The following is a 20290-nucleotide window of genomic DNA, read 5'->3' as shown; positions in this document are numbered from 1 at the left end:
CACTGTGGGACTACATACAACTGATGTTCATTCTGGATATCAAAAATCTACCTGTGGATATCTAGAATTTAAAGACCAGCACACATGAAGATGTAGATATCTCAAATGATAATTGTGGATTATAAGAATGTCAGTGTGGATATCTGAAATGTCCTTTTTGACTGGGAAGAACTGCATTAAGGATATCTGTGAAATGTATCCAGTCTAGCTATTAAATATTAAAATGGTCTTGTTTTTAAGGTTTTTAGATAATAATTGAACATTTTAGATAAAACCAATAATAAACATCTAAATCAATATTATACAGGTAAATCCAACACAGCATGCATCACATAGTAAGTCACTTGTGTGGAAAAGTGGTGGGTACATTTTTAAAATCGTCCATTTAAAAAAAATCAGAAATAATTCTGTTTCTTAAGTTCAATACAAAGTGTCACGTCTGGTGTGAGTTTTTCTATCGTCTTGAGTCAATGTGTTTAAATTAACTAACTAGATAAAATAAATAAATATGTTGATGTTCCTCTTAACTTTATATTTGAAAATGAACAAACATGAAGTATAAGGTTTATGTATAAGTCTGCATTCATTTAATTGAATCAGACTAAGCTAATTAATTTACTCACATTGACTCAACGTGATAGAAAAAAACGTATTTGCAACTAATCAAAATAGTCGCTGTTGTAGGTAAATCACATTCTTGAGCATAGAAATATTAAAAAACAGAGAACAGTAATATTCCTCCCAGGATCAGCTCAGCCTACAGACCAAAATTTGTATTGATACCTGAATTTTAAGAGACATATACAGAAAGCTCAGTGACCTAACTTCTTGGACCTGCTTCTATAAACACAGCAGATTGTTTACATCTTCCTTCTGAATTAATAATGCAAAATCTGTATCCTACTCCTGTGACTTACTGTAGTGTTTCGTGTCAAGTGACGTGAAGGAGGAAGATGTTGCAGGTTGCTGTGCGAGGGACTAGACTTTCAGCGTGCGTTATTTGCCGATCAATTTTTCATTAGGGCTCTGCAGATATGGGTGAGCCGAGGACAGTGACTGTAAGCTTTCTTTTGCTGTAGTTACCCAGTGAATGTGTCCAGCTAATTAAAGGCACTGATAGGAGCATTAAAACTTGATGACCGGATGAATGATATTGTCTGCTGCTGTTTTTAGAAGCCCATTGTCCAGCGTGCCCAGTATCTTCTTTATGTGATTCTCCACAGGGCTATCATATCTCTGCATCACTTGACCTGCCCTCTTTGAACCTCAGAGGTCAATGCATGTCAATGTATGGCGCTCTCACTGTGTGATCTGCACAAACAAAAGAGGATTCTCATGACAGCTCTATATACAGACCGCAAAAACAAACAGTTATTGTCTGTAACTGTAAAGGTTAAGCGAGCTGTGATGCAACACAGGCCTTTGTGTTCACAGCTAGGTGGATTAGCTCATTCCAAGCCGAATGAATGTGAGTTAAAGGGCCAGTTGGACCGTTCCCCTGGCCTCTTGGGGCTTTGGCTTTGACTGCTTGAGTGGAACGACGGGTGAATGTGCTGCAAAACAGGGTGACTGAACTGGTTTTATGAATAAATAGCAGGGAGCTTTATTTCACTCTGACATATATAGCTTTAAATGTACTACAAGGAACTATGATAGTTGTCACTGGGTCAGATTACAACGCAATCAGGTTGGATAAGTCATAACATTCAAATATGTTTATGGTAGACTGCTGAGGATGAATGGAGGGGTCTCAGCCTGCAGGAAGAAGCTGCTCTGCAGTCCGATGGTATGGTAAAGCACAAAAACACCCTTGTCATCTTTTTTCCAAAGGGGCAACCAGACAAAAAAATGATGTTCCTCATAGCTTTAATAATTCTAATGAGAAAAATGAAAAAAAGGAGATAATTATACACACAAATATACATACAATTATGTGAAGAAGTTGTCAGGAACTAAACAAAACACGTTAAAACAGACATTTACTTAACAACAGCATACAACACAACACCAGCATTAATAACAGCATTGCCAACAGATGGGAAAGGTGTGGGCTGAAAGTACAAGAGCGACTATATTTGTTCAATTCATTATTTTCAAACATGTTTTCTCAGTTCCTCGTTTCAACATTTACCTATAGTATGCACCCCGCTTTCACTGAGACATGAAGATTATTCTTACATTAGTCCAAACAGTTTTTCCACTGTCATTCTGTTCTGTCTTACTTTAAACATTTTCGACTTTATAAAATGATTTATATCGTTTTAAAATGTCGTTTGGTTCTTGATACAACTTCACAGTTTGTGTGGTTGTCTGTTTGATAACTACACATGAGGGATCATTGCAAAAAAATGTTTATGTGTATGTATATGTGTTCGTGCTGTTTGTCCCTTCTCCCCTCCTGTCATCTCCAGCTCTGCCCTGATTGCTCAATGAGGAACACCTGGCCTGGGAGAGGAAGTACTTATAAGCTCCTGTGCCAGCCTCAGCAGACAGAGGCGTCTGGAGTGTGGACTGCTGGCCTACATGCTGCTCAGCCAGGGATTGTGTACTGTTGTCTTGACCTGGTGTCTTTCGTTAATCTCAGTTTAGTGTCCTGGTTATTTATTTGTCTTTATAGAAATATATCCTATGGATTTGGTTAATTTAAAGGTGTTTTGTGGTTAACTTGGGTCTTAACATAGGGCTGCCTGAGGGTGAGGTGTAAAAATAATAATTAACAATGACTATATCATGCATTATTCTAGATTAAACTACCCAACACTGTATAAACTACTTGACCAGCTACATTAATGCACCAGTAATTAGAATCCAAATGATACTTTTACCTTGATTATATTACTTCAAAACTTTTGCTTTCATTCTACATTAAAGGCCAACCCGACCTACAATCCCAGTGGGTCAGTATTTGAGGGAATGAAACTCAAAAATCAACTTTTCTTACAAACAGGACATTTTAAAGTACTAATTTTACAACTAAAGTAAAGGATCGGGGGACTTTGTGCACCAGTATGACGTGACGTAAAATAAATCCTGCATATTATACAATACTGCAACCGACTTTGGTATTTTTGCTTTGATAAAATAATGATGTGGTTTCAAACTGAATTTAATATCTATTCTCAGTCCCCAAACAATCAGGCTCTCTTAGACACTCTTTTATTTTGAAAGTCATCCGTCATAAAACACTATAAATTAACAAAAAAAAAAAAAAAAAAAAAGGGAAAAAACGCTCTTTAAACTTGTATGAGCACACAGTGGGAATATAATGATTCAGAAAACTAATACCGAGTGTTTTCTCTTTATCTTCCACTGTTGAAAGAGTTAACCCCTCCCAGCACACACACACAAATAGGCGGAGTTTGGGTCACACACAGTGTGTGTGTGTGTGTGTGTGTGTGTGTGTGTGTGTTGAAGAGAGCACCCAGTGCGCGTGTGTGTGTGTGAGAGAGAGAGAAAGAGAGAGAGGGAGAGAGGGGGAGAAAAAACGGGGTTAAACATGGATACGAGATTAGATTTGAGTTGTAAACTAGTCCCGGTCCTGAACTGAAGACCCGCAGGCTCCTAGCAGACCACCGACAGGGATTATTATGCCCAGCGCCAACGTGTCCGTGCGAAGTTTATCTGAAGTAGAGAAATACCTCGGCAGCCGGATGGTGAGTAACCTCTCAGTGTTTCTGCAGCATGTTGTGTCACAGACGGCAGGTCCCGGACTGTACCAGCCGGACATTGTTGCCTCTTCATCTACACGTCATGTGAAACCGACAGCTGTGTCGTTTTTGAGCCGCACATTTCCCCAACAAAGAGCCTTTAACACTGTGAGGCGTTCAGGTTCAGTGAGACAGACACACAGACAGACAGCAGAGTCTTTGTGAAGATGATGTCTTGAAGTGTCTCACTGAAAACTGAGTCCTCCTGTACTGTCAATAATAATATTTCAATAGTCAGTAATATCTCTGATGCCTTACATAGAAAAACATCGGGCTGAAACTGAGGTTGTTTATCCTGACGATCGATTATTGATCGTTCGATTCATTGTTTGGGCTACTGAAGTGTCATAAGAGTGTTAAAATGCTTCCCAGAGATGTTAAAAAACGGTTGTTTTCATAATCATAGTCGAAAACCCCAAATATTCTCCTGGAAGAAGTTGTACCCAGTGGATTTTGTGGGGTTCTGGCATAGAAAATGACTCAAATGATCAATAGATGATCAGAATATTTTACTGATGAGCCTTTGTGTCTTTAACACTGTGAGACGTTCAGGTTCAATAGTTCTCTGAAAACTGACCAGCAATAATAATATTTCAATCATATTTCTCTAATGCCTTCAATAGAAATGAGGAAGCTGAGGTTATTTTCTATATCAACTCATCTGACAATCACAAATATATCGTAACGGTTTATGTATCATTCGATTCATTGTTTGGTCCACAACATGTCATGAGAAAAAACGGTTGTTTTGATCAGAAGTCGAAAAACCCCAAATATGATCCTGGAAGAAGTCGTATCCAGTGAACAAAAAAAATGACTCAAATAATAAATAGATCATCAGAATTGTTTACTGAGTCATCTCCTGTCGATAAACTAATCAATTGATCATCTAAATGTGTCAGCTCTTATTGAAATAAGCATGCGTCCTAGTCTCGTGGTTGTACCACAGGTACCCAAAAGTCATACTTGAATAAAAGTAAAGATATTGTGCTAAATATTACTTTGGTAAAAGTGAAAGCCCCCTTTTCAAAGAGTGCTTGAGTAGAAGTATCTGACATTGAATTTACTTTAGTATCAAAAGTAATTTTCTGTCAGTAAATGTATCAAAAGTAAAAGTAAAATTCTATCGGCCCGGCAGATACTCAGCATTTTTCTGATTATCCAAATCAGTGGTCAGTTGTTGATAAAATATAATACATGTTATTGACTATACTGTGTATAGCAATCTGTAAAGTAACTAGTAACTAAAGTTATCAGAGAAATGTAGAATCGAAATGTACAGTATTTTCCTCCAAAATGTTGTGGAGTGGAAGTAGAAAGTAGCAGAAAAGGAAAATGCTCGAGTAAAGTACAAGTACCTCCGAATTGTACTTAATTACATTCCATCCCTGCACTCATGTATGTGTAGATTTGCATAAACGTCCCTGTACATTGTAATCCATTACAAGCAGTGGCAGAAGGAGTAGTCCTGAATTGAAACTAGTGATTCTGATGGTCGTCTTCATGGTAATTTCTTTACACTGTAATTTGTGGCAACATTGTATTAAACTGCAGGTAGTTTTAATCGGCTGTTTGTCCTCCTTTTAAACAAGTAACTTGGACAAAATGTTACACTCCTTATGCACCAGCAGCACGGCTAAATACAGCCTCAGTTATACCATAAAACCGAGTCAGTACATAAACAACCGAAACAACAGAAACTGAAAACCTTCAGGTATTTATGACAGAGCTCTTGTTGTGCATTATATTTTACAGGTGGCCACTCGATGACTCAGTGTTTGACATTACAAGAGTACAAATTAAACTCTTACCGTAATCCCATTTTATTTGACGTGGCACTTTTTATCAGATATGTTCTGGAGGAGTTTTTAGCATTGAACTCATCAAGTCAGTCAAACCACAAATTTGCCTGAAAGAGCTATTCAATATTTCACCTTAAACCACTGACTCAGATATGGAAAAAAAGAAAACAACAACTCAGAAACCTCTCTACCTTACAAGAACAGGTTCTGGGGGAAATCATCCAACCATTTGCTAATGCTAATGTATGATGTCCCGAAAACCCCCTGAAGGCTGTGACAGATCAGCCTGAGTATGTGTTTAAAGTCAGGTGCTTTCAGTCGCGGTGACAGAGAGTTGAGTGCTCTGTCGAGTCTTGTGCAACCAGAAAGTCAGTGGCAGGTATCGTGCAGCAGGTTGTTTCTCTTTCTAGTTCATGTGCATATGCATGAGCCTTCAGGCCATAGTCTTTAAAGGTGGAGCGCGACATTTCTATCTACTCACCAACAGGATCCTGCATCCTGAAGGGAGCTCTGGCAGGTGTCGACAGCCTGTTTAGCTCTGTGACCGACTGCATATACTTCAGATTAAAATGTCACACCAACTCTTATAAACTAAACCTTTAGGTGGTTGTGGCCATCACAATATATTGGAACATGTCTGATGATTTGCCTGGTTTATTACGACTGGACTGTCTAATTATGTTTTTCCTCCTTCTGTTGGCTGCAAATGACATTCCAGTTTCGTTCCTCAAAAAGCCATTGTGCAGCAGATATAGTGGGTTAGGGGCCAAAGATGATGCAACACTGCAGTCCGAGTGGCTCGTTTACATAAACTGTCTTTAACCCTGACTGAAAGGATGGTGGCTCAGCAGACACGTGCATGTCATTTCTTAGTGACATCTGCCCTGTAGTGGCTCTGTCACGTGAATGTGATGGGTCAAAAGTAGGGCTGCTATTAACGACCGTTTCATCATCGCTTCTTTTGTCCGACAAGCAGTCCAAAGACCAAGGACTCTTCATTTACTATCATAAATGACAAAGAAAAGAAGCAAATCCTGATATTTCAGAAGCTGGAACCAGCAATTGTTTGACATATTTTCCTTGAAATATGACAGAATCAGTCAGTCGATAAGGAAAATAGTTGGCAGCTGATTTACATTGCAGCTCTGGACAGTGGAGAACCTCTTAATATTCTGTGTACAGCCCCATCGCCAGAATGAATGCTGGCAATGTGCGTTTCTGTAAAGCACAGATATGTTCAACATTTCTGTATGTCGCAACACACTTAGGTTCAGTTTCAATGTTATGTTGCAACACTGCTTTACTTATGGTCTGATAAGGTTAATCACAAAAAACAGGGTTGGAAGAGATCATGTTTTCTCTAACCTGGTTCGGTCCCACAACCACCCTTGTGGTTTCATGCTTACAAATGTTGAAATGCTGTCTTGACCGGTGGTCTCTCACAGCGGTCTCTTGCTTGGCAGCCATCTTGTCTACCTGGTTCAGTCACCACAATCAAAGCTGGAGATTCTCCTGACGTCTCATCAAAAATGCCCTGTTATCTTGTTAAAAATATCCAGTGGTTTCAAATTGTTGACACACTGACACCTCTTCAACAGCGGTCTCTCGTCTGGCAGCTGGTCGCCAACCTGGTTCTGTCGCCACAAAGTAGGCTGGAAATTGTCTCGACATCTTGTTAAAAATATCCCGTGGTTTATCGCTTGAACGCTGTTCAGAACAGTGGTCACTTGTTTGGCAGACATCTTGCCGAACTGGTTCAGTCGCCACAAACAAAGCTTGAAATTCCCCTGCCTTCTCACCAAAAATACTTAGTTTTGTTGCCACTAACATGCCCCAGTTTCATGCCATGTTAAAAATATCCAGTGGTTTCATGGGTACAAATGTGGAAATGGTGTCTTGAACAGTGGTCTCTCGCTGTGGTCTGTTACTTGGCAGCATACATGATACATACATCTCCTTGTAGGTTGGCCAAATAATTTTGGCCTACCTCTTTCATGCCTAACGAGCTGCTTGACTCCTCACCAACCTTACGACGTCACTGGCTCTATTCACTCTCACACTTTGAATCAGTACATTTGAATATAGCTGCATTTTTTATCTCAATTGAATCCCATTCAATACTCTCCCTGTCCATGGGGGCAAAGCAGACGCTGGGAGTGTTAATGGGCTATTGATTTAGTCCTGGACCAGCTTGTCTATGAGATAATAGCGAATACGTCTTAAGCAATTCATTCCGCTGACCTCCCGTGGATTAGTCATTCAGGACTTCAAACTGTTGCTACTTCTATTCCTCTTTTATTCTGATGACTCTGCGTACTGTTTGGCCTCTCAAGAAAGGTTTTGCAATCAAAGTGAGGCCACATAGGCAGCTGTGGGATGCAGATGAGAGGAGGAGGAGGAGATGTTGGGTCAGCTTTCTGACCACAATCAAAGATGTGCTCCCTGTCGCTCTCACTCTCCCCCTCTCTGGTTTTCTTCCCGTTTCCCTGTGTGAGCTCTGAGTGGGAGAGTGTCTGTATCCATGAGGATCAGCTGGAGGGAATACCAATAAGCACCGCAGGCTTCTTCCCCTCTGTGGTTCTGTTCTCTGCTGAAGGGACGGTTTTGTTCCATCTCAATGAGTGTGCCAGCTCTGTTGCCTTGTTTGTGTGTGTGTATTTATTCGGGGTGCACAGAGGCAATGACAGAGAGAGAGAACGATAAACAAGCACCACACACCGCAGCTTTATCACGTTGATCACTTTTTTTCAAGATCGCTGCAAACACCTAGTAGATGCATGCGTCTGTGACCTGACCCTACGTCGTGACTGATGGTTTCACTAGATTACTGCCGCAGTTGTGACGACTTACAAACATTACTTCCTCCTGACGGGGACAACGCCTTCCTGTTTGCATCAGAAAATGTCTGTGGTTTTAATAGCGTCCCCTCTAAAGGGTGGCACAGCGGGTTTAACAAAATAAAACCATGCTCAGTTTCCGTACGTTCTGCTAGTCTGAACCAATATTTATCTCACTTAAAACCGCTCTGTATACAGTTCACACCTACCGCAGAAAACACCCAGCTCTAAATTATTTGTGTACTTCCCCCTCACTCCAGTTCAAGAGCCGAATCGCTGCTCTGCTCGTTTCTTGTGGTGCTGCAGTGGGCAGATGAGCGTAAGGTCTGGTTTTGCATGAAAAATTGAATCACTAACTAGATCATTGATCCAAGAGAGAGCACACTGCAGTGCAAGATAAGCAGCATCTGCAGTTTCTATCAACTCCCCCGACTTTGCACCCAAAACGTAGATAACATTCGGGCGGATTTCTCAGGCAGAACAGGACACAGCTCTCCCTTGTTGGGTTAAGATTGAGGCTAATGCAGTTGGATCTTTATGTTATGCTGTCTCGGGAGGTCAGAGCTTATTAAATGGGTCATAGTTTTGGACAGACGCTGTGTGATATGTAGGACAGCGTGGGGGACAGGGGGCTCATACAGTACAGCGCTGAGGTGTGAGGGAGGCACCCCGGGGGCACAATGGCCTCCTGTAGATGCTGTTGGTGGAGATGATGATGATCGGGATGATGTGTGCCGCTGTGCTGTGTTTGGGAGCACCCTCCCTTTGTTCTATTCCTGTCCTCTTATGCGTTTCGTTTCTGTTTTGTCTTCCACTTTCCGTCTGCCTCTCCTCTTCTGCTCCACTGACACACTAATATCAATGAATGAGTCAAGCGGCAGTGGGCGTCTGCCTGGCTCGTTATCTTCACATTTATGGTGATACAGTAGATTTTAAACATATGAGCGGACAGATGAGTCTCACACGGCCCAGCTTATAAATGCCACAGAGAGTCACAGTCAGTGAGCGCAAGTACGAGTCTGTCCTGTTGCTCTAGGACACTTCTACAGGTTGTAGATGGAAACACCATCTCATCAGCAGTGTTTGTAAAAAAGTACCCAAAAGTCACACTTCTCACCCATACGAATAATACTTGAGTAGAAGTCTTAAAGTATCGGATATGACATGCACTTAAGTATTAAAATAATTGTTTGTGGCACTTGTGTTTTATTTATTTTGATAGTGGATAAAATAAATACATTTTAAAATATGCAATCTGCAAAGCAACTAGTGACTAAAATGATTGAGCAAAAAGTACAACATTTGCCTCCAAATGTGGTGAAGTGGACGTATAAGGTCGCATAAAATTGAAATACTCAAGGAAAGTACAGTAAGTAAATGTACTTCCATCACTGCTCATCAAACTGGGCTGGATCCGTGACCTCTCAGTTGAGGACGGACCACCAAACCGCCAGTCTTCTCCGCTGCCATCTGCCGCGTTTGAGAAGCTTTTCCCCCTAGTAACTGGGCTTTCACCCCCCCGTCGTCTCCAGCCGTCCCACAAGACCTTCAGTCCTCACACTGTTTAACCCTCCCACCTCAACAACCCCTGGAGAACGCCTGCATAAGTGTCTGGGAGAAAGGGAGTGAAAAGTAGGGCAGCTCCTCAGCAGATTTGGGAGGACGTTTTCATCAGCATGAGGCTAATTCATTTCGCAGAGCCACTCATCCAGAGAGACCCTCGGATCGCTCCAGCAGTTAGTCAGAATGGGTAGAAATCTTGAGGAGCAGCCGCGGCGGCAGAAATACGCTTAATAAATAGAAATCGTGCACTTTTCGTTCAGTGTGTTAATGGAAAATAGTCAGATGCCATTCTCATTTTTGGGTCCCAGTTTGTGTAAAACATCTGGCTCGTGTTATTTGTGTTATCTGAGCTGCTTCTCATGAATCAGGCCCCCTCCTGCCAAAAGCCATCTTGTTTTTATAACAAAGAGCTTACTCCCCTCATTCCAGCTGTGTAATACAATTTTGGCTTGACACTCACTACTCCAGGTGCATGAGTGTGAATATGGAAGTCGTATCAATGCTCGCAAACATCTCCCACTCCTGTCGAGGTTGGCTTTTCCTGCAGGCCTCGGCGGTGATCCATCAATGGTTGCCAGGCCACAAGTTGATCTATTTTACACTCATCCTGTACCTATGATATCACAGCAGCTCGAGGCAATAAACTTGCCCTTCTGTGCTTTGTGTATGGCCCCTAATGCTACAGAAGAACACATTGCATAACATTTAGGAGTTAAGGCTGGTGGTGGGAGAGAGCCTGAGGAGCTAGCTTAGTTCCAGTTCTGCAGAAATAGCACACAGTCCAAGCTGTCTGGTCGAACAGGCAGCTCTTTGTGTTTGCCGTTTGATAACTAAAAAGACTTGGTAATATGAGCAACCTACACACAAGCCTGCTCTACACTTCCTCTTGAGGAAGGAGGATATCAGGCTGCTTTTTCTTTTGTATGACAAACAGGTTTGACAAAAGGGGCAGCATACCGTATGTGTAAACCTGATTGTTTTGACAAGAGATATTGAATGCCCTCTAGAAGGAGCGGGATTGTGATTGGATGCAGGGCTCCTCAGGCTATACGTCAGGCCAGTGAATCCATATGCAGTAGCTCGCTCATCGGAGTCCTAGACAGAGCAGAGGTAGGATGTGACAAAGTGTGCTTTTTTCTCTGCAAACAAAGAGTCCTGTGTTGAAGAAGGACAGATGCCAGAGAGGGGGGAGTGATTGGGGATGAGGACAGAGGCTGAAATACCCCAGGCATGCTTGGAGAAAGAAGCGTGGCATTCTCTGCTTACACACTATACATAAACAAGTATATATTATGGATGTCCACTGTAATTATAAGCACATTTTTTTAAATGCCTGGACAAAGACTACCGCTTAAAACCATGCTGGTAGTGTTGAAACTGTACTAATGCTGCGTTCCCATTTTCCCCCAGAAGTTGGAAGTCAGAGCCGGGAATGACGTCACACCCAAGTTGACTGCGTTCCAGTAAAAGTCAGAAACCAAGATGACCATTGTTAGCCATTAGCAACACCAGTTGATAACAATGCACGAGGATGTATTGTTCATACAAATACCCTAGCAACATGTCCACAGAAAGAGGCTTGATGGCACTATATGTAGGACTGATTTATTGACAGAAGTGCTAATAAATGGTGTATTCTACGGCCTTCACTTATTGTTGATGCATGCAGCGGCCATCATGGATTCTAAGGTCAAAGTTGATGAGGTTCTTCTGGCTTTCCCAGTAAAAAATCCGACTTCAGGGGGCAATCCTCCTATGAGTCTCACCTTTATACCAGTATCAGGCCCATCAGTGGCATGAAGCTGTTTTTAAAGGTATTTTAGAGTTCGTAACTTCCTTAAAAATCATTAAAAATTATGAGGACTCATCCTGCACTCGGGGGCCTATATTAATGATTTCTCCAATAAAAACATTCTTTATTTTATGACGCTGCAATGGAAGTATAAAAAGAGGGTGGTGGAGTGTGGTGCGAGGGAGCGGCCCTCACCGTTTTCTGTACAAACTTATTCACTGATATGGGTGGAACTGGGTCATGTTTTATGGAGAAAAATAATTGCTGCTTCTCCTTGGTTTTCTGCCTTTAGAAACTTTAGAAACGCAACTGTTAACAAACCGATTACCAGCAGCTTCTCAATGAACAGCTCTGGACTGGGGCAGCTGGAATACTGAGATGATTTATGGGTTTCCTTGAAGACAGTTAGCGGTAGCTTTGTTGCTTAAGTTACTGCTGGATTGCTGCTAAATTTAGTTAGCTGCAGTTAGCTCTGTGAGCGGTCCTTGCTGACTCGGCCCAGAAAACCACCTCGGTACTCTAGTCCCTTTGTCAGTCTAGCTTCCGTCTTCTCAGAGGTGGTGTTTTTCTGTCCTGGTCCGACAATGTTCACTTGGAGCTGCCAGTCAATGGAGAGTCAGCGCCTGCGACTTCGTGGTTAGGGCATGGGGCGTCCATTCAGCGCTATTGGCTGCTGCCTGATTTTACAGTAAACACTTAACTACCCCGAAGCAACAGGCATTCTGTTAGCCACTTCATGGGGACTTTCCGATTGGGAAATCCCGACATACCAGTTCAAATGGAGCATGGTAACATGCTGAATTTTAGCTGTTGGCTTATATTGTTTACCATCTAAGTTCATTATCACTGAAGATGAAGTACAACTGAGGCTGCTGTGAGTTTTGCAAGTATTTTGGTCGTAAGCCAAACTTGGATAAAAGCCAAGTCAGTGTATCACTAAAATTATTAGGATTCATCCTCTGAGGAACATGAATGTTACAAGTTGTTGTTACAAAATAACTAGCATGGCTAAAAAACAAGTGCAAGGCAGTTTCTGTGTTGCACATTCTGGTGTGTGTTGTAGTGGAGTCAAAGATGACGCACAGTTGTTTTTTACTGTGTTGCCTCCACAAACTAGTTTAACAAGTTGATCAAGTGTGAGGTCACCGTGACAAGTAAATTGGAATGTAGCCTTCATGTGTAACTGGATAACCCAGTTTCCAAAAAAGTTGTATAAATGCTTTGTAAAATCAAAACAGAATGGATTTACGAAGAGCCCATGAAGTCATATACTTTTCAAAGTCACTGTTTCACTTATCTTGAATCTTTTCCCATTCTTGCTTGTGAACGACAAGTTTTTTTTAGCATTTCGCAACTCTCCCGCTCTTTCGTTGCCCTTGTCCCAACTTCAATCAAATTCAGAGTAAGCATTTATTTACAAAAATCAATTACGTTTATGAGGTAAAATCTTACATTTATTATCTTGGCACCATTTTCAATTGAGTGTATGTCAGAAAGGATTAGTTTTATTTATGTTTTAAACAGTAACTTTTTTCGGGGTTGTAAATCCAGCTGGTTAAAAAGAGGGATAGTCCTGCTGAAAGTGTCTTTGTTTCAGTCATTAGTATCTGCTGTGTTACTGAGTGTGTCTGCAGGCATAAATGGCTAGTCATACTTAATCACCCTATTACTTCTAAACCCTCTCTTGGGTCCCACCTGACAGTCATGCGTTGAGGAGTGTCAGTACGCGGTGAACTCTAGATGCGTCAGTCAGTTGTAAAGGTACTTAGCTTGCAATATGTAACCACGGCGTCGTGATGTGGAAATGCTAAGCAGGGTTGAGCCTTAAGTCTGCCTGAGTTGGCTGTGATCTGTTTATTTGCTTGAAACTAGTAGTGTTACATTTGTTAAGGATTAGTGCAGCTTTGTACAGCCTGTAGTGCTTGTTGTACAACACTTTGTATTAGGCTTCATCAGCTTACGCCTCTCATCATTACGCTGGTGTTGCCCTGTGATCAACTCGCAAGATCCAGTGGCTTGTTAGGCCACCGCTACATTGCGGTGCCATCACACTTGAAGTGGCACTTCTGCTCTAAAAATGCTGCAGTAAAACGTAATTAAATTCTCTCTTGGCTGCTCTCCTCTATTTCCTCTTTATGGAGGGTCTTTTTAACGTGCTTACTTGAAGCATATTTATTCTGTTTCACTTCCTCAAATCTAAAGCAGACAACTCAAACACTCTATGCCCGACACTTTCTGCCTGATGTGTCAATAACTCACAGACTGTAATGTTGACCCTCTGTCAGGAAAACGGTAATGTACTGTAAAAATAGGGGACAATGTCTGGAAAAGGGATTTCCTGAGCCTTGTGGCCTTGTGTGACATTATTATCACTGACCTACATTGGATGTGCACGCTCCACTTCTTTCACACACATAAACGGCCGTTATCTGAATTTTTGTCATTCGTGTGCTATACTATGAACAAACAGGATTAAATTCTGGCTCCTAAATCGTAACAGACGTGCCAAATAAGAGCATTACATTCACACCCAGATGGTCTCCCAGTGGCTAGAGCAAATGCTCATCGTTTGAATTACTGTCTACGAAGAGGGAAATTCAGAAACATAAAATAGCGTTCCTAACAATTCACTCACCAGCCAGTTTCCAGAGAAATGAAAAAGCAGCAACACCCAGCTACAGTGGAGTCTGTGGACCATAGCAACACCAGAAGACCAGGTTTACAAAACAACCCTCCGGCTTAACCCAATTATCCAAATCATCCATTTGAGAGTGAAAATAACATGTTTGTTGTCGGTGTCCGTTGTGCTGCTGAGCTACTTAGCAGTTCAACTTTGCCAAAACATACACGGCCTGTTGTTGCATATTAATGAAAATGAGTAAACCTGTCTCTAGAGATGAAATAGTGTGTCATAACTGTAAGAGAATGTTGTATAAACAGTTTTTGTACGTAATTCTTCTTTCAACAGTAAATTGTGTTATGCCCTATCAAGATTTGTATCTGTATCAAGAGTTTGTTCCTCTGAAGTGACGGTGCACATGTCAAGCTTCAATGGAGCAACTTTTTCGACCATAGGTTTGGATAATCCATCGTTCATAGGGATGCATCTTTTGTTAAATTTAATTTTGGTCAAACAGACTTTTACTCACCACTCCGTGCCTCATCATTGGACATCCAATCAGGTGGAGTCACAAAGAGTGGCAAAGAACGTCACTAGAAAATCAAGAGGAATGAAAGCCAAAACTTGAACATTTTGTAATGCATTAGACTGGAATTGTTGTCCATATTTTACTTTTTCCAAATTACTTTTTCCACTTAGTAGACACATTTCAACGATCAAAGTTGGGGCTGGATTCTCGAGGCACCTCATGATTTGATCAGATAGCTGTTCTTCAGCCTTCTTCCTGGGGGCGCCCTGCCCTGCATGTTGTAGATGATTCCCTGCTCCAACACACCTGACACATGATCAGCTCATCATCAAGCTCTGCTGAAGTCTGATAACGACCCATTCATTTGAATCAGGTGTGTTTGGAGCAAGGAGACATCTAAAACATACAGGGCAGGAGGACACGGGCCAGGACTGAAGAACACAGGATTAGCAACAGATCCAAAACGCTACGGTGTGATTACAAAATGTTTACCGATGCATCTGAATGCAGTTTTTTAAATTTCGTTACATGATTTGTTTTAAAACAGAGTGTATTTGTAATGATGCATAATTAAAATAAACAGATAATATAACTTCCATCATCTTTGCTCTCACTCAGCCATCCTAACCAAAACTCAATAAGTAGCCTAGTTTTGAACATAAACAAGAAGCACCTGTTTATTTGTCACCCTTCAACATCCAATTGGTTCAGCCATAAGGAACATACAGCCCTGTCTTACAAAGTCGTTACAGGAAGAGATCATAAGGTTTAAAATTGTTTTTGAAAATGTCTGATTATTATCTTTTCTGCGTTGAGATGTAATCTATCAAGAGATAATCATAATGCATATAAGAATTATTCTAATGCTCTATATCTAATACAGTGTCTGATCTTTGTTTCTCTGTCTTGTAGGACAGGAGTACTGAGGGCAGTCCTCTTGGCATCCCTGTGTCGATGCGTCGGGGTTCTTCAGAGAACAACTTGGATCTGGATCTGATTGATGGAAGTCCCCGTCCTGCTCTGGGATTTGAGGTCCAGCGTAGTCGTTCTTGCTTGGACAGCCTCCAACAGAAGATACTGAAAGTCACGGAGCAGCTGAAGATCGAGCAGACTGCGCGAGACGAGAACGTCGCCGAGTACCTGAAGCTGGTGAACAGTGCGGACAAGCTGCAAGTAGGGCGCATCAAGCAGGTGTTTGAGAAGAAGAACCAGAAGTCGGCTCAGAACATTGTTCAGATGCAAAAGAAGCTGGAGCAGTACCATCGAAAGATGAAAGACAATGAGAGCCACCACAGCCCAACACCTCATCCATTCGCTGCCAAGCACAGCACCATACCCAGGGAGTCTCCCAGACAACTGCTGAGGGATATGACCGGCAGCGGCCGACACCCGACCATGGACAAGATCAAGACCATCGGACCAGGCGTCTCCCTCTCCCCTCCTTTCTTCTTCAGCAAACCCAGAGAGTTCGCCAACCTCATTAGGAACAAGTTTGGCAGCGCTGACAACATCGCCCACCTCAAGACCACTCTGGATGCTTCCTCACCGCTGCCCACTGACAGTGCAGGAAAGGGGCTGAGTAGCAGCACTTCTTTGGTGGGCAAGCCCAAGTATCCCAGCGATGACGAGTGCTCCTCAGGGAGTGCTTCCATCTCAGCAGACAGTAACGGGAACCCAGCGGGGGCAGGAGGGTCAGTGGGGCAGAGTCAGGGTCAGGGCCAGCAGGCCGAGGGTGAAGTCCAGAGCAGATTGGCCCTGAGCCTGGAGGAGGTGAGCGAGATCAAAGATGCTCAGAATCAGCTGGAGGAGGATGTGGAGGAGCTGAAGACTCAGTTCAAGAGAGAGTATGACATCATCAGCCAAACACTGCAGGAGGAGAGATACAGGTATGTTTTTATGCACCGGTCAGATTTATGGAGCGATTCAAAAGAGAAATTCCCTAAAACCTTTGAGTCATCAAATAGTACTTGAGTAAAATTCTTAATGTATCTGATATTAAATGTACTTAAGTATCAAAAGTATTTTTCAGGCAAAAAATGAAAAATGAACTTTAAGTAACAAGTAAAAGTATGATACATTTACTTACATGACTGCATATACTGTATACTATGGACTGATCAATTATGTGATAGTTACTTTTCAGCATGTAATCTGAAAAAGTATAGTACCAGAGAATGGAAATACTCAAGCAAAGTTCCTCAAAATTGTACATTAGTAGAGTACTTAAGTAAACGTACTTAGTTATATTCCATCACTGAATGTGCCTGCATTTGAACTAATCTCCACCTCCAGGTATGAGCGTTTAGAGGACCAGCTGAACGACCTGACGGAGCTTCACCAACATGAGATGACTAATCTGAAGCAGGAGCTGGCCAGCATCGAGGAGAGGGTGGCCTACCAGGCTCATGAAAGGGCCAGGGACATACAGGTACGTAACAGTCAATCGATTAGAAGATGAAGCTTGATCAGTAGACCGCAGATAATGTGGCTTACCTGTGTGTCAATAGCGTGTGGTATCAGCAGGCAGGTCAGATAGGAGTGAGTCAATTCTGGCGTAGATTAAAATAAAATCTCAGCACATTGCCGAAGCTTGTCTGACCTTCATTTAATAAGGCTGTTGTCTGTCCAAGTGAGCCGAATGTATTCATCAGATAATAAAATCAGTCTGTTTTGTCATTTGACATTTATGATGAGACAAATTGTTCTGTCTTTGTGTCTCACTGCTGATACATAATTAATCTTTCGGGGGAATCTGGGTAATTGAGCATTAAAAGGTCAGCAAAATGCCCTTTAGCCACTTGAGAGACATCCAGACCCTTAAAATCTCTCTCCGTCATCTCTCTCAGGAGGCTCTGGAGTCGTGTCAGACACGAGTGTCCAAGCTGGAGCTGCAGCAGCAGCAACAGCAGCAGACGGTCCAGCTCGAGAGCCATGACGCCCGAGTCTTGCTGGGGAAGAGCATCAACATCATGCTGGCCATCATCACCGTCATCCTGGTGTGCGTCTCCACTGCTGCCAAGTTTGCCGCTCCGCTGATGAGGAGCCGGCACCATGTGGTCGCTACCTTCCTGGGAGTTTGTTTTTTGACCATATTCTGGAAGAACTGGGATCGTTTACAGTGCGCCATAGACAGGCTGCTGGTGCCTGCCTGATAGTGAAGAGAGCACACTTTAAACAACACTGCAGCAGCATGGATGCTGTCAGTTGTCAGGAAAGGACTGTCTGAGAGGATTGGTTGTACAATCGTCAGCAGACACGATGGCCTTGAATTCACAGAGGTTTTTAAAGTCAGACTGAAATTAAATGTGATTTATTTTTCTCGTCTAGAACTTGAATGTGTGTTGCTAACAATTTTCATTTAACCTTAAAATAATATTTATGTAACAGTAAATTTTGTTATCTTCCCTGAGCATTGCTATGAAATCAATTCAAGGAGTAAGAAGGGTGAAGAGAAGTGCGTTAATATCACTACAACTCACTCTGTCTTTCCCTCAATTTTCAGGGGAAATGATCAATCGTTGAGGTAAAATGTTTAGCAAATAATTACTGCAAACATCTTTCAAACTGTTGCAAGCATGCACATACACACAAACAAAACCTCAAGCTTGGCATCTTGTTGGCTGTGAAATGCTAAAGGTGGCTGGTAGGCGGATTTTGTTACCTTTGCACAGAGACAGGCTGGCTGTTTCCCTCTGATTTTAGGTTTTATGCTAAGTTAAGCTAACTGACTACTGGTTGTAGCTTCACATTTTAGCATATAGACATGAGAGTTGTGTCAATCTTCTAATCTAACTCTCAGAAAAAAGCATGTTTCTTTCCCAAAATGTTGAAATCTTCCTTTTAATGAAGAATCGCCAGACTACAGCAGAGGCACCAGGCATCTTGTTTTCTTTATGTATTTCTTTATTCTTTATTGCCTTGTCTGCCCTGTGTGGTCTTAAAGTTTTTCTGTTTACTCTTCCTGATGTTTAAGTGCAATATATTTGATTTCCGAGCGCTGTTTTTAAAACGTTTGTTCCAGGAGTGAACGTTTTACATCAGTGTTTTACAGTGACAGGGTGTTGGTGCTCGGGGGGGGGGGGCGTTGCGCTCTGTTGAGGAAGTGTCATTAACGCTGGCATGAGAGATCCATAACCACTGAAGCCACTGCTGGGCTCTGATAAGACCAGCTGTCTCCTCTCTCAAGGGCCAAAAATCAATCCAACTGCATTAGCGTGCTGATAGCGTGGTAATATCAACACACGCCAGCTCTCTGGCGCACACACCCAAACAACACAGGAACAGTCACTTTGCTCTCTAGGTCTTATGGGTCTGATGTCTGTCTTTTACTAATAATGTGATGGAGAAGCGGTGGGTTATACTGTGATATGAGGCTTTTTCTGAGGAAAAATGCAATTCCCTTTTTTAAAAGAAGCAACAAACAGCCTTCAGTGCTCCTGAAAGCACGTTACAGGCTCCAAGTCATGAACTACGAGCCAATTTTTTTTCTTTCTTTCTTTTTTTTGTTTTGACTAACTAATGTATTATATCATGTTTGTCTCACGAACATTGCCTATGAGGATCTAACATGAAGCTACGGACCACTTTTTAAATGTTTGTCTGCCATAACTAACATGTTTGTGTTGATGTTTGTCGTCACGTCTGTCGTTCTACTGACTGTTTTCGTTTGAGGTCGTTTTACCTGCAGAACTACAAGTCTGGTTTACATTCTCTCTTCATCTCTCATGGTGCACTATGTGATCAATCAGTTGTATTTTCATGCATTACGTGCCTTTGTCTGACAATTTCTGTTAAATTAAACAAGTCTTTTTAATCAACTCGTGGCTGAATCGAAGTTGGATGTGTCGCTGTGCTCGTCAAGTGAACGGGTCATAAAACCAGATTACTTCATCACGTGCCTTTGGTTCAAAAAGGAAATGGAGATGAAAGTTTAACTTGCTGAAACTTCCTGTAAGTAGCCTATTTATAGATTCACAGAACATATTGAGTTCACTCTTCACTGGTAACACTTTATTTATAATTACAACATTATATATGCCTTTTGGAGATATCCACCAGAAGAAAAAAACCGTGAGCTTACAAAGCATAACTTTCTAATGAGTCAATGAGCACCACAAATACTTGCTGTTCATTATTTAAAATACTCTCCTTCACCTCCACTAGGGGGCGTAGGTGCTGCACTGTTGACACAACAGGGATCTGGAAAACATGTTGAAGGTCTGCAGCATCTTCCACAGCTTCCACTGCACCGACCAGATCTCATTCACGTTTTATATCTAAGTATTTATTTTCATTCTGTCAAAATCGATGCGCCGCACAGACATTAAGACAACAACACACACAGAAGACAGAGGCAACACTGTCCTGCAGCAGTAAACAGCACAAACAATGTGGAGGAGCAGCGCCCTCTGCTGTTGTGATAAATAAACATAGAAACTAC

General features: G+C 42.0%; 1 protein-coding gene and 1 long non-coding RNA gene across 3 annotated transcripts; one reads left to right on the top strand and one right to left on the bottom strand.

Annotated features, from left to right (window-relative positions):
• Positions 1 to 1578: 1578 nt before the first annotated feature.
• On the bottom strand, positions 1579 to 15133 carry LOC311264381. The gene is made up of 4 exons (XR_014623458.1): positions 15008 to 15133; positions 14851 to 14914; positions 14337 to 14388; positions 1579 to 1875 (listed from the first exon to the last, which is right to left on the bottom strand). It is a non-coding gene; the product is annotated as an uncharacterized lncRNA (long non-coding RNA).
• Positions 3421 to 19667, top strand: LOC311264380 (transmembrane and coiled-coil domain protein 3-like). Of its 2 annotated transcripts, none has more exons than XM_084365213.1 (4): positions 3421 to 3653; positions 15763 to 16736; positions 17143 to 17278; positions 17697 to 19667. In XM_084365213.1, exons 1-4 carry the CDS (start codon positions 3588 to 3590, stop codon positions 18000 to 18002), a joined length of 1482 nt encoding a protein of 493 aa, XP_084221339.1. In that variant the 5' UTR covers positions 3421 to 3587; the 3' UTR covers positions 18003 to 19667. The 2 variants fall into 2 exon arrangements, with proteins under 2 accessions (XP_084221339.1, XP_084221340.1); XM_084365214.1 differs by having other exon boundaries at positions 3585 to 3653; positions 15768 to 16736.
• Positions 19668 to 20290: the final 623 nt, after the last annotated feature.

This window comes from Pagrus pagrus (genome assembly GCF_965226575.1).
Source record: "Pagrus pagrus genome assembly, chromosome: 10".
NCBI lineage: Eukaryota > Metazoa > Chordata > Actinopteri > Spariformes > Sparidae > Pagrus > Pagrus pagrus.
Note: the sequence above shows the minus strand (reverse complement) of the source record. Positions and strands in the feature narration are given on the sequence as shown.